This window comes from Papio anubis, chromosome 18 (assembly GCF_008728515.1).
Source record: "Papio anubis isolate 15944 chromosome 18, Panubis1.0, whole genome shotgun sequence".
Taxonomy (NCBI): domain Eukaryota; kingdom Metazoa; phylum Chordata; class Mammalia; order Primates; family Cercopithecidae; genus Papio; species Papio anubis.
In genome coordinates this window covers 71,523,835-71,536,770 of record NC_044993.1, presented here as the reverse complement: position 1 = coordinate 71,536,770, position 12,936 = coordinate 71,523,835, and the positions used below count along the sequence as shown (strand labels likewise).

At 52.6% G+C, this 12,936-nt stretch overlaps 1 protein-coding gene across 1 annotated transcript in view; it reads right to left on the bottom strand.

Moving 5' to 3' along the window:
* Positions 1 to 1,873: 1,873 nt before the first annotated feature.
* The window catches only part of PDPK1 (3-phosphoinositide dependent protein kinase 1), a gene marked incomplete at its 5' end in the record, with an annotated part of 63,316 nt that continues 52,253 nt past the window's right edge, over positions 1,874 to 12,936 (bottom strand). The window contains 3 exons of the mRNA XM_031657991.1: positions 1,874 to 7,414; positions 7,784 to 7,936; positions 8,873 to 8,930. Of these exons, the coding sequence (XP_031513851.1) occupies positions 7,298 to 7,414; positions 7,784 to 7,936; positions 8,873 to 8,930 (328 nt within the window). The remainder of the gene's footprint in view (positions 7,415 to 7,783; positions 7,937 to 8,872; positions 8,931 to 12,936) is intronic.

Sequence of the window (12,936 nt, the reverse complement as noted above, 5' to 3'; positions counted from 1 at the left end):
CTTGAGTAGAAAGGCAAGGGAGTGACCACTAAGCCCTGCTATTTAAAAAGAAAAACCAAACAGTAAAACATACACCCACCCTTATGAAAGGAAAATCACAGCTAACAAAAGCCTATACTGTCATTTCCTGGGAGTCAATTCTCTGAGGAGACGGCTTGGTCAAATGAGCAATGGAAACAGTTGGAAGTTGTGTGGAGAGACAGGAGTGTTGGCATCTCAAACCCTCATTTCTACCCACAAGGCGGCCTTAGCAGTAACTCCAGATTCTCTTTTCCTGATCATGGTCTCAGTCAGGCTTCTCAAACTTGAAAAGGGATCCGAGCCTTTCTGGGAAGGCTCATGCATGGCAAATGTTGGCTGCCACGGCACAAAGCCAAGTGCAATCATGTAAGCTCAACTGACAGACCCAGCAAAGTTAGCGTAAGGCTTGTGAACTGCCTTGAATAAACAGGTAACAACTTCTTCAGGCTTTTTTTCTAAGTTTCAATCCTGCACAACTCCCAAGACACTCTTCCTCGGCTTCACAACTCTTAATAAAGGTAATAAAAGGTTTCTATTGCCATCTGCCCAACAGCATGAGCATTTCGCTTGATGAAAGACAAGCTGCAAACTAACCTGGAAATTCCTGTCTTTTTGCGAAGACAGTGAGAAAACTAAGCTAATCAGAAAGCAGACTGAAAGATTCCCTACCTGGCTCTTCCTGGACAACCCTAAAGCAACCCTTAACATGAGCAAAATTCCCTTCGAATAATCATACTATACACTACGGATGCATCTTCTAAGAGGTGCCAAGTGGGTGATGCGTGCTGTGGATGGAGAGGATGGAGCGCCAACTCTCTAAATGCAAGTCACCGGGAAAAAGAGGCCGCCCATGTCAACCCCCGTGCCAGCGTTAATTCAAACGTCCAGAATGTGAAAGGACAGAGCAACGCAAGGGTTCTGTTTCCAGAGCCAGCAAGTATCCTAGGACAGAGAAGAGAAGGCGTTCACACACCCTGGGCAAAAGAACCTACTGAGAAAAAGAAGAATCACAGCAAAGGGACGCGGAGCCGCCTCCACCGAAAAGCAAAGACGGCGAGGTAGAGACACCCCAAGGTGAAGTGACTCAGTATCCTCGAAACAGTAGACGCCAGCGCGTGATCCTCGCCCTCCCCTCCCAGGGTAGGGGGTCAGGGGAAGCTGAGGACGAGATGGCGACAAGGGAGCGTGGGCTTGAAGCCAGAGGAGAGTCGCCCGCTCCCGCTGAGGTCTCCTCCGCGCAGGGCAGGGCGTGTGCGGCGGCCACAGGCCCGGACGGCCCAGACCCTTTCGGCTGCCCCCCGCGGCTCTCACCTTGTCCGAGTCCGGGTCGGGTTGGCCTGGCACAAGCGGTACAGGAAAGATTTCGGGTCCGGCACAGCGTCTGCCGAGTAGTGAGGAAGTAGGTGCCGCTGACGTTGAGTCCGACCCCGTTGGACACGCTCCGGGTCGCTGTGCCAGGACGTGAGCCCCGCCTTTAAGGGTGGCACAGGCAGCCACCTCAGCCCCGCCCCGACGTCGTCCGGGGCCGGTGGGAGGAACTGCAGGAGGTTACAGTGATTCTCCGCCACGATTCCAGTAAGCCCCGCCACAGCTCCGCTACACCTGAAGGTCCGGCTTTTAACAGCGTCCTCTGCGTTCTCTCCCGCCCACAGGTCCGCCCTTATAGAACGCCCGCCGCAGCGTCACGTGGCAGGCAGAAGTTCCCACCCGGAAAAGCAGCAGGCTGGGCCCGCTTCCGGCGGGAGTGGAACCGGGTTTGGGGCGCCAACGCTAGAGGGCACTGGCAGCGAACCGCCCCCAACCGCGCCCCCACTCCGTGAGGGGGTCAAAGGAAGAGCCACGCCAGCAAATCTCTACACTCTACATGCTTTTTATTACAAGACTACTGAGCATACGAGGAAAATTCATCATCTGGTAACTACACCTAAAGCACATATATTTGGGGAAAAAAAAGAGATTCATTAAATTATATGATTAAATCACTGACCCAATAGAAAATTTATATAATAAAGCCAGAAAAAAAGTTGTAAAATATAGTTTACAATAATTATTCACATTCAAGGCTGTACATCAATACATACAACAACGTGGCCCCGAACATGAATTCAATCCAAATAATTCATATATTAGAATTTAAATAACACAGACTGAACTAGAGGCCAACAATAGCCAGCAAATAACCTTATATAAGAATAAAAATACAAAAGTGTATATCCTAATATCATTGCATTGTTTTCATAAGTCTCTTAATTTTTGCTTTGCCTGTACATCACAGTTACAGCTACAGACCAGGTAGAGATTACGCATGTTCTGACTGCCACCCGCCTGAAAGACGTACTCGTCATTTCTCCTATTTTATGTTGTGAAGGAACAGCTACAGCAGCTCTAAATACTGTAACAATTAAATTTTGCCAACGTCCCACTTACAGTCATAATAGAGGCTTTTACCAGCACAATGACCCCTATTTGTAGTCATTCTGCCAGATGGTTAGGCTACGTGGGTTACACGGCTAAAAAAAGGTCTGCCTTTTGTAAAAAGTTCCCTGTACATAGTTTGGTGTTTCTTCATATTGAAGAAATGAGTTATGGGGAAAATTCAGGTACACACATAGGCTCCTTCAGTTGTGCTCACCACAGCCATAGCAACAGATCAAAGTGCTCTTTGTTGGAAACAGCTTCCTCCTCACATCAGTTCTCCACAGGCAGCCTCATCTACAACCCTGCAATTTTGGGCCAGAAGTGGTGGCCCCTCAGAGGCTCTGAAGTGCCTCCAGCCCCAATTCAGGCACTTGCCACGTGTGCTGCGTAAGAAGGGACCCCACCCAATGAGTCAACATAGGTTCATGTCAGGTTTGAGTTTGAAAATAACTGGGGAAAAGTGTATGACAACATCTTCCAGAACATAGTACCTTCACCGTATTCTCACAGCAGCTGCGCTCTGAAGTCCCAGCAGTGAGCACCCCGGCTCTGTGGACCAGCCAGGCAAGGAAGCCTCAGGCTTCAGAGGAGGGCAAGAAACCAAATTCTGTGCTATTTGGCCATACTCTCTGGTAGAGTGAAGCAGCACTGAACGCGGTGCCTAGAAAGACCTCCTGCATGTTCCCCCGTACAATCAATGGACCCCAACTAAAGTGGAGAAATGAAAAATCCAACCAAATTTAGGTGGTCTGGACTTGCCGCCAGCCAGGCAATCTGCAATACTGTGGGCAGGGCATGGGGAAGAGACGGCCTGAAATCTACACCAGCTAGGACAACCACGCCCTACAATGAAAAAGCCAGCCTGGCTGCCGGGCTCTTCTGAACCACTAAGGCCTGAAGCAGGGGCGGGAGCGGGGAGACAAATGCACTCGGAAAACCCAATCAGCGACATGGTTTTTTTCAAGTAGAGGCTTTGCTCTGCTACTGATTCCAAATGGCCTAATGTACTTTCTGAGTCTATAAACTTAATTACAGATCATTCACTAAGCGTGTGGCAAGGTCAGTTCAACACTTGTTATCTCTGCTGACTGTGCAGATGCAAATTCAGTACCATTGTGGACACAAAGTACAAGGTTCTGAAAATACCGTCAAGCCCTTGAAAGCCACAGCAGCAGGGATGGCAGAGAGCTGACATGCAGGCGGAGCCAGGTTCTTGCAACCAAAACAAGGAAACTGGCTCTTGGAAAAAATCGGCCACAAATGGATTGCAGCAATGACATCCTCTTAGCATTTAAATAAAGAGCGGTCTTATTCAGACATTCTTTGGAACACACACAGTTTATCAGAAACTGATTTGTTCAGAATCTGCAGGACACAACTAAGGTGGTTCTGCTACTGGAACTCTGAGCATCTAAACATAAGGTTGAGAGAGAGACAGAAAAATATATTTAAAATGAACAAACTCTTTGACCTCAAAATACCACTTTTAGGCATCTAAGGGGGAAAAAAAGTAAGAAATCAGAAGATTTTGAGGATATTCATCACAGCATTATTTAAATAGTGGAAAAATCAGAAACCGTCTAAATATTTTACAGTAGGGAAATGGTCAGATAAATTATAGTAAATGGACAACTAAACACTACAATTGTTAAAAACGTGTTTCTGAGAAACTCATGACATGGGAAAATGCTTAGAATATCAAGTGAGAAGACGATGCAAACAGCATGTGTCGGATGTTCCCAATTTAGTTGAAAAAGTGAACAAATGGCAGGGCAGGATGTAGGCCAAAATGCTCACAGTGGTCTTCTCTGGGCGGCGAGCCTACAGCTGATCTTGTCAGAGACAAATGTCAGTTCTGAGTCACCCAGAGCCCTGTGCTGGTGCCTGGGGGTCTGTGCCATGGGACAGTCTCCACAATTCCTCTGGGGAAGGGCCGCAAATCCCACAGTGTGTCCCAAGAGGGCTGGAGTAGGCGGAGTCCCCAGCGGCTGTGGCATGACCAGCCATCTCTCTCAAAACGAAGAATTGTTAACAAGCCTTCCGCAAGTTAAGGTTCCACGTGGTAGCCGTGGTGCAGAGCCATTTCACTACGGTGGAGAGGCTTGTGCTCCACACCAGGACGGACCACCGCCCTGGCTGCGGCCAAAGAGGGGAGAAAAGAATCCCTCAGAAGCCAGCCCCCAGCTGTGTCCCAGAGAAAGGCAAGGCACCTGGGGCACCTAGGCCGGCAGCGACCACAGCCTCCCTCCCCTTTGTGCCGAGAAGCCACAGAATGTGGTCCTGACATTCCACCTGTCCTTGCCCACGTGTGGGGAGGCACATGGCCCCAGGTCTATTAAACAGCAGGTGAAATCTTCCTCACCTTGGATAAACCCACAACTGTAATTCCATGTGAGCACGTCTATGTGGACACACGGTACCCCACGTTCCACCGTAGAGTGTAAGGCACCTGCATGCCAGGTGATGGCTCTAAGGATGTGCTGGATAAAACTGGAGTTGACATGAGCAAGCGCAGGGTAAAGAAAGCAAACACACGAGCCTTTAAAAAGGTAAGAGAAAGGGGCTGGGTGAGGAGAAAGGTGACCCACAGAAGGGCTTGGCTGTCATGAGCTCAGGCAATGGCATCATCAGCTGTCAGCTCTGGCTCTGAGCCCCTAGTTCCGTGGCTTTGGAGGTTAAGATGGAGCTTGTCAGTGACGCCCAGGAGGTGGTGGTTCTCTCCAGAGGAAGAACACACGGAAGAGTCTCCCCAAGCAGCCCAGCCGAGTGCTCCAATTAAAGCCACGTCCCTGCTCCCCTTGTTTCCCTATAACCAGACGCCCTGAGACGTCTTTCCTGTGCCTGTACGTGCAGTTAGGAGGGTTAGGAAGCCACTCTCCTACACGGAGACACAGGACGTTCTGAGATGGATAAAAGAGCTGATGAGGAGGAGTAAGCCTGAACAGAAATTCCTGAAAGGACCAAGAGAGACTCCCCAACACAGCCAAGCCTTTCCAAAAGCCAGCAGGAGGAGAGAGGACTCGACTCCGGCCACAGGCCCAGGGCAACGTGCTGGGCCCCGCAGCGTCCTGCTCCCTGGGGCGCCCCAGGGTAGGTGTGGCCCAGCTCGTCCCAGCTCACAGTGACAGGCTCACGTGCAGCTCACACACAGCAGCAGCCAAGGCCCAGGCAGAAACCGCAGGCAGGGCCTGGGCAACATTTCTGCCCCGTCCAGGCTCCCATCTGCACTTGCCTAGCTAAAAAGAGCCACTCTCATCATTAGCAGTGTGAAAAGGACACCTTCCCTCTCAGTTTGGACCTGGCCGGGCACACAGGGTCACTGCTGAGTCACCTGTAATTTGGGGGGTAGGGAGCAGGGAGGGTGGACACAGTTGAGTCAGAGGCAGGTCTGTGGGCAGCGATGTCTGCCTCTCCCCCACGGGACTGAGGGCTGCCCTCCAGGGACAACCTGGGCAGGGAGAGGAGGACCCGGACCTGCCAGGCCAGCAGAAGCAGTGTCCGCCTGGGGAGTAGCTAGGCAAAGGACAAATGCATCTGGCCTATCTGTGCTGTACAGCAGGGAAGGCCACCAAAGCATCAAAGGGAAACAGCCCCAAAACCGGCAGAGGAAAGTAGACCAGCAAGCTGGGGTTGAAGTGTCCTGTTCTCGCCTCCTGTGCAACAGCAACTGGCAAAGTCCACTCTTTACGGGGCCAGATGAGCAGGCAGCATTAGAAGGCTGTGAGATTTCTGATGCAGAGATGTAGAAACTGAGTGGGCTCTGAGAAGTTTTAGCCATAGCACAAAAGGGGTGTGTGTGATGGTGGTGCCTGCACTCCCTGGTGTGGTCTGCAGGAGACAGAATCACCCTGGGTCTGCTGAGGCCAGGGTTCTCTGAGACCCTACTTCACTGACTGGGGAGGCCTGGACATTTAAACCGTTTAGTAGGTCCTCAGGCCTCTCCCCTCCAGACACAGGTCAGCAAGCCCTCTCTGCTCTGGCTGGATTCTCCAAGGCACCTTCTGGCCCCACCCAGGGCTTGGGGCAGGCCTATCTCATGCAGTGAGCTGGCTGGGTACTAATTGGGCTCACCTCTGACAGTACCGCTCCCAGCATGCGCTCGGCTTCCAGCCCCAGAGACCAACACTGCTAAGTAGGACAAGGGATCCGGAGCCCTCGATGGCACCCTCCACTCGGCAGCCTGCTCCCACACCACTCCAACCCCTCCCGCTCCTCACCACGCGAGTCTGCCTGCCGACACAGCAGGGGCCACAGAAAGCCTGCCACCAGAGCCACCACAGGGATATGCAATGGGCCCAGCCAGGCCTAAGGGCCATACACAGGGAGACGCAAGAAAGGGAGCACATGACAGAAGCACAGAGGCTCCCTCCACAGAGAGGTGCGGCCCCCTCCCTGGTGAAGAGTTCCAGGACCACAGTGGGAGGGGCAGAAAGAGCCAAACACACCCGGTCCCCTTGGCCACAGCAGGACCAGCACACAGTTGGGGCAGGGTGAGCGCATGGTTCGGACTGATGCTAGAAGAAGCTGGTGACACCAGGTCTGTCCACTAGTCTGGGTGGGACTGGGCTGACGTGCACGGAGCTGGGTCCCCATGGCAACGAGGGCACATGGAGGCCTCCACAGAGCACAGAGAGCAAGCAAAGCGACCCTGAATTCCTTTGTGTTTGTTACTGGTTTTGTTCTTTGTGTGGTTGGGTGTGTTTTTTCTTCTTTTCTTTTAAATAAAAATGCTACAAGGTTTCCGCCTCTGCGTTCCCCTTGTGATGGCTGGCAGGTGGTCTGGAAGCGTCCCGGATGGCGGCCAAGCCGCGCTGGGGCAGGTGTCCTGGCAGCGAAGGCAGCCCGGCCGCAGGCCACGTCACTGCACAGCGGCATCTGGGTGGCTCTGGTATCGCTGCCTCCAAACCTCCTGGATCTTCCTGCACCACTTGTGTGCGTTCCCGCTGGGGTCCATCAGATAATACGTCCTGTTAGGCTGCAAAGACAGAAGCCATTTAGTGTTCCCGAAGGAGTCCCACCAAAACCCCCACCCCAACCTGGTGCGTTGCCCGCTACCAGCCATTCCGAGTCCTGGAAGCACGTGGGTGTGGTGGTTCTTCACACAAGCAGAAAGCAAACATGCAGGCTGAGGACCACACCCCAGTCACCACCACACTGAAACCAAGCACGGGCGTCCCCTGCCCCTCAGGACTGAGCCGCTAGTGTGGGCATCTGGGATGTCGGAAAGGGCAAGGCAGCTGCCCCATCCCCGCTGCTCCCTCTGGCCAAGGCCTGCGGCTGCTTCCCACATGCTACAAAGCCCTCCCATCACCCTGCACACAGGACTCCCTGGGAACAGACTCACCGTGTGGACAAAGAACGTTTTAAAATTCTTGGCCTCTGGTCGAAGTTCTTGTGACCAAGGAATTTCACCTTTCAGGACTTTGTTGACAGGATCCACGTAATATAAATGTGGTCCTTCTGTGAGCAACAACTGTCGTCGTCGTGCGAATAAACCCTGACACCAAAACACACAAAACAGGCCTCAGAGGCCAGTGCTGGCAGCATCTCCTGGAGCCTAGAGGGCTGGGCAGCCCCTCGGAGCTGCTCGGAGCACAGGGCCACCGCCACCACCTGTGCACTCACCGAGGGCAGGGTACTTCCTGCCCCACCAGGCCCAGTTTCTAAGGTCACAGGGGCTGCAGCTCAGGCCCATCCAGGTCAGGCCCATGGCTCCCCTGGCCCCTCTGCTCTGCCTGGGACAGGAGCCTGCTCTCGGGAACTGGCCTCCACACACCCGCACCAAGGTCCTTGCCTGCGGAGGACACACGGCTAGGAACAGAGGCCAGGAGCCTGCGCCTGGAAGTGGCCCCATGTGAGCACCTGGAGTTGAGTATTTTCTAACCAAGCGTTAAAGCTAACAGTTACTGGTTAGTGTTCTGTCTGATCATACTGAAATTCCTGATCTGACGTTCTACTATAGAAGTAATACGATTTATATTTGAAGAAGGTACAAGATGACCAAATAAATATCTGAGCACATCCACGCTCCTGCCTGGCTCCACGCAGACCATGTGCTAAGTGCTGGATCCCTTCAATCCATAAAATAAAGAATAACCCTTAAATGGTTTTGAAACACTTCTAAAGCAATGTGAGAACACTGGCTAAGATATCAGACGTGGCCTCTTCAGCTTGATGGAAACCTCACAACGGGCAGCCCCAGGCTCCCAGGAGTGTGCCGAGGATGCTTGTGTTCGGCCCTAACCACCACGTGTGTGGCTCCACACGGCTTCTCGAGGGGCTCACAGCCTTCCCGAGCTATGAAATCTAGAGATGATGTTTGATGCAAATCAAGAGAGGGAAGGATTCCACACCACCAAGCTGCCCTCCCTGGGGCTGGAGTCGGGGAAGATGCAGGCGTGCGTGCAGAGCATCGGGACCACTGACCACTCACCTTCCGCTTATCCACCGGGCCCATCTTTAGTATTAAATTATTTTCTACAAACTGGTGCCTGTGGAAAGAAACAAGAAAGAGATGCTCCCGTGAAAATCACCAACAGAAATTCTCCACGCTCCTCCTGCCACATGAACTCCTCGTGGCCTTGGCCTTCTCCTCACAGAGCCAGCCTCACTTCGGGATGAGCAGAGACCACCACACATAACCCAGCACACACGCCACTGCCATGCAGAGCCTTAATGTGTATTTGCAACGGAGCCTGCAGATACCAGACACAGTGCCTGTTGTCCCCTCACTGCCAGTGGCATCCACACAGCAGGGAAAAGGTTGGGGAGGACCGTGCCGCAGAAACGGGCAGGTGACACAGTCACTGCTGCCTTAACAAAGCTGTGGTGAGGCGCAGAACTGCCTCCTGAAAGGCGGCTGCCCGTGGAGTCAACAGCTGGATGAGATGATCACCCTCAAGTTACCCCGCAAGCTGGGGCCCCCGATTCAGTGCTCAGGACCCGCAGAGTAGTTTATCATCACAAAGCCCTGAAAGACCCAAGTTGGACTTGCCGTAAGAACATCTCCTCTGGCTTTTCCATCATAGTAAAACACTTTTATTCAGAGATGGCAGAAATTCAAAGAGCAACTTTCAAATACAGGCTTTGATTCGATATACCTTATGAGCAAGCACGCCTCACTTTTGATTCCTGAGACTTCACAGATTTTTGTTTTTAAAGACAAAGTCTTGCTCGGTCACCCAGGTTGGAAAGCAGTGGTGCCACCACAGCTCACTGTAGCCTCGATCTCCTGCGCCCAAGCCGTTTTCCCACCTCAGCCTCCCAAATAGCTGGGACCACAGGCACACATCACCATGCCCAGCTAATCTTTTTTTCTTTTTTTTATGAGACGGGGTCTTGCTAATGTTGCCCAGGCTGGCCTTGAACTCCTGGGCTCAAGCAATCCTCCTGCCTCAGCCTCCCACAGTGCTGGGATTACAGGTATGAGCCACTACACCTGGCCAAGGTATTAATTTATTTATTGATTGCTTGAGATAGGGTCTCACTCTGTCACCCAGGCTGCAGTGCAGTGGTGAGATCTCGGCTCACTGCACCCTCTGCCTCCGGGTTCAAGAGATTCTCCCACCTCAGCCTCCTGAGTAGCTAGAGCTACAGATGCATGCCACCATGCCAAGCTAATTTTTTTTTTTTTGAGACACAGTCTTGCTCTGTTGCTCCCAGGCTGGAGCGCAGTGGTGCGATCTTGGCTCACTGCAAGCTCCGCCTCCTGGGCTCACACCATTCTCCTGCCTTAGTCTCCCGAGTAGCGTGGGACTACAGGCACCTGCCACCATGCCCAGCTAATTTTTTTTGTATCTTTAGTAGAGACAAGGTTTCACCGTGTTAGCCAGGATGGTCTCGACCTCCTGACCTCGTGATCCACCTGCCCCAGCCTCCCAAAGTGCTGAGATTAAAAGTGTGAGCCACTGTGCTCGCCAGGCTAACTTTTTTGTATTTTTAGTAGAGATGGGGTTTCACCCTATTGGCCAGGCTGATCTCGAATTCCTGTCCTCAAGTAATCCGCCTGCCTCAGCCTCCCAAAGGGCTGGGATTACAGGCATCAGACACGGCACCTGGCCCCAAGATACTATTTTAATATCTGCAGTTTACCTCTTTTGGTTAAAGCTAACAGTTACTCGTTTGTGTTCTGTTTGCTCTTACTGAAATTCCTGATCTGAGGTTCTACTATAGAAATAATGTATGTGTGTGGTTTTTTTTTTTTTTTTTTTGAAACAGAGTCTTGCTCTGTCACCCAGGCTGGAGTGCAGTGGCACGCCATCTTGGCTCACTGCAACCTCTGCCTCCCAGGTTCAAGTGATCGATTCTCCTGCCTCAGCCTCCCAAGTAGCTAGGACTACAGGTATGCACCACCACGCCCAGCTAATTTTTTGTATTTTTAGCAGAGACGGGGTTTCACCATGTTAGCCAGGATGGTCTCAATCTCCTGACCTTGTGATCCTCCTGCCTAGGCCTCCCAAAGTGTTGGGATTACAGGCGTGAGCCACCACGCCCGGCTAATAATATGTTTTATATTTGAAGAAGGCATAAGACGATCAAATAAATATCCGAGCACATCCACATGCCTGCCTGGCTGCACACAAGGCCAATAGCACTTGTAAGAAGACCTGACTGGCCAAGCTGGGGGCACAGCATCCTCCCCCAGGGCTTACCCAGCCCTACCTCTGACCCACCTAGACCTGGGCAGAGGTGCCCAGGCCTGCCCCAAGAGGGAGGACCCAGGGCCTGGCCTCACACACACCCCATCCTGTGAGTTTGAAGCAAGAGGAGTGTACGGCATGTGGGCAAGTGCAACCCTCTTCTCACATCAGGGACTTCACCATCAAACACACACAACGTGGGGATTAAAACAAAGAGAAACAAATCAAGAAGGGTCCTGAAAAGGACATGTGATGAGGAAGACCCGATCCACCACAGCACAGAAAGCACAGAGCACAGAAATGCCTGGAGGGACCACAGAGCCGGCAGGAAGCCACTCTGACAGACAGGCCTGTGACCAGGAAACAGCGCAGAGGAATAATAAAGGGAAATTCATAGTAAACTACACCGGGACAGGCAGTGTGGGAGGGACAGGGTCCCTTTGAGCCCAGGCTGGTCAGAGCTCTTGCAGGCGGATGAGGACGGAGAAAGCCCCATGGCCTCTCCCATCCTCAGCTTTCACCACACGCCAGCAAGTGCCAGAACAGGTGATGAGATACATGGTTTAAAGTATCAACTCCAAGGAGAGAAAAACCACAAGAACACAGCAGCCCATCCCTGCAAACTGTGTGGGAGGGGCCGCCTTCCTTGCTGAGAGTGAGAGCAGCCGCCCAGCATTGAGCTGCGGGAGCCACGGCAAGAGGACAAAGCCACCTCCACCTAAAAAGCCACCAGGACCACAGTTGGGGTGGGAAAGGATTTCCAGATCCAGCCGCCGTGGGCCTCCACCTGCACCCCACAGCAAATCCACAGTGCCACGAGAGGCTTGGAACTCAACAGAAATCTTAGCAAAATGGCACCAACTAAAAATTCCCAGAAGAGGAATTCAAGTGACACAAGAAACTCTCAATGGCCCTAAACGAAGAAATTGAGCTGGGCTGCTCTGCCCTGATCAGCTGGGCATGCCACAGGCATGGGCGTGCAGGAGTGATGCTCCCGCTCGGCACCTGCAGCCTGGGGAGGACTCACTGAGGAAGTGATTCGGAAATAGGACTGAGAAGTAGCCTTGCTTCCAGAAATCGACCCTGAGAAAAAAAAAAGGGCACAGGCAAGGAGCCCAGAGGCACTCCCAGCAGTGTCACCCATGCCAGGGACACTGAAGCTCCAGAGTGGCTCAGCGACAGAACACGCCAGCACCTTGGGGAGGCAGGCAAGGGCCCCACAGACAGGCGCCACCCACCCCTGCGCCAGCATCACCTGCGAGAGACAATCAAATGGACAACATCCATTCCCCGGTGGTCCAGGGTGCGTGGACAGAGACTGTGGGCAAAGCTCTACTGGTGGCATCGAGAGCAGAGCGTGTGTTCAGCGGATGAACCCCCCAGCTCACAACAGGAAACAGCCCCTTGCTGTCACCTACTTGGAAGTTTCCGTACTTCTAGGAATCACCTTGATTTTTTTTTTTTTTTTTTTTTGAGACAGAGTCTCACTCTGTTGCCCAGTCTGGAGTGCAGTGGCACGATCTCGGCTCGCTGCAACCTCTGCCTCCCGGGTTCAAGCAGTTCTCCTGTCTCAGCCTCCTGAGCAGCTGGGATTACAGGTGCCTACGACTAGGCCCGGCTAATTTTTGGTATTTTTAGTAGAGACAGGGTTTTGCCATGTTGACCAGGCTGGAATCACCTTTTTAATTCAATTTTTTACTATCTCCTGCAGAAAGTCCCCCGCCCTGAGAGCCCTTTCCTCCCCGGGAGGCTGGGTGAGAGCTGAAGACCTGAAGACATGCCTAACTACTCGCCATGCACACGGGGCTTTCTGAAGGAGCCTCACTCTCATACACCGCATCTTGGCTCCCTCAAAACA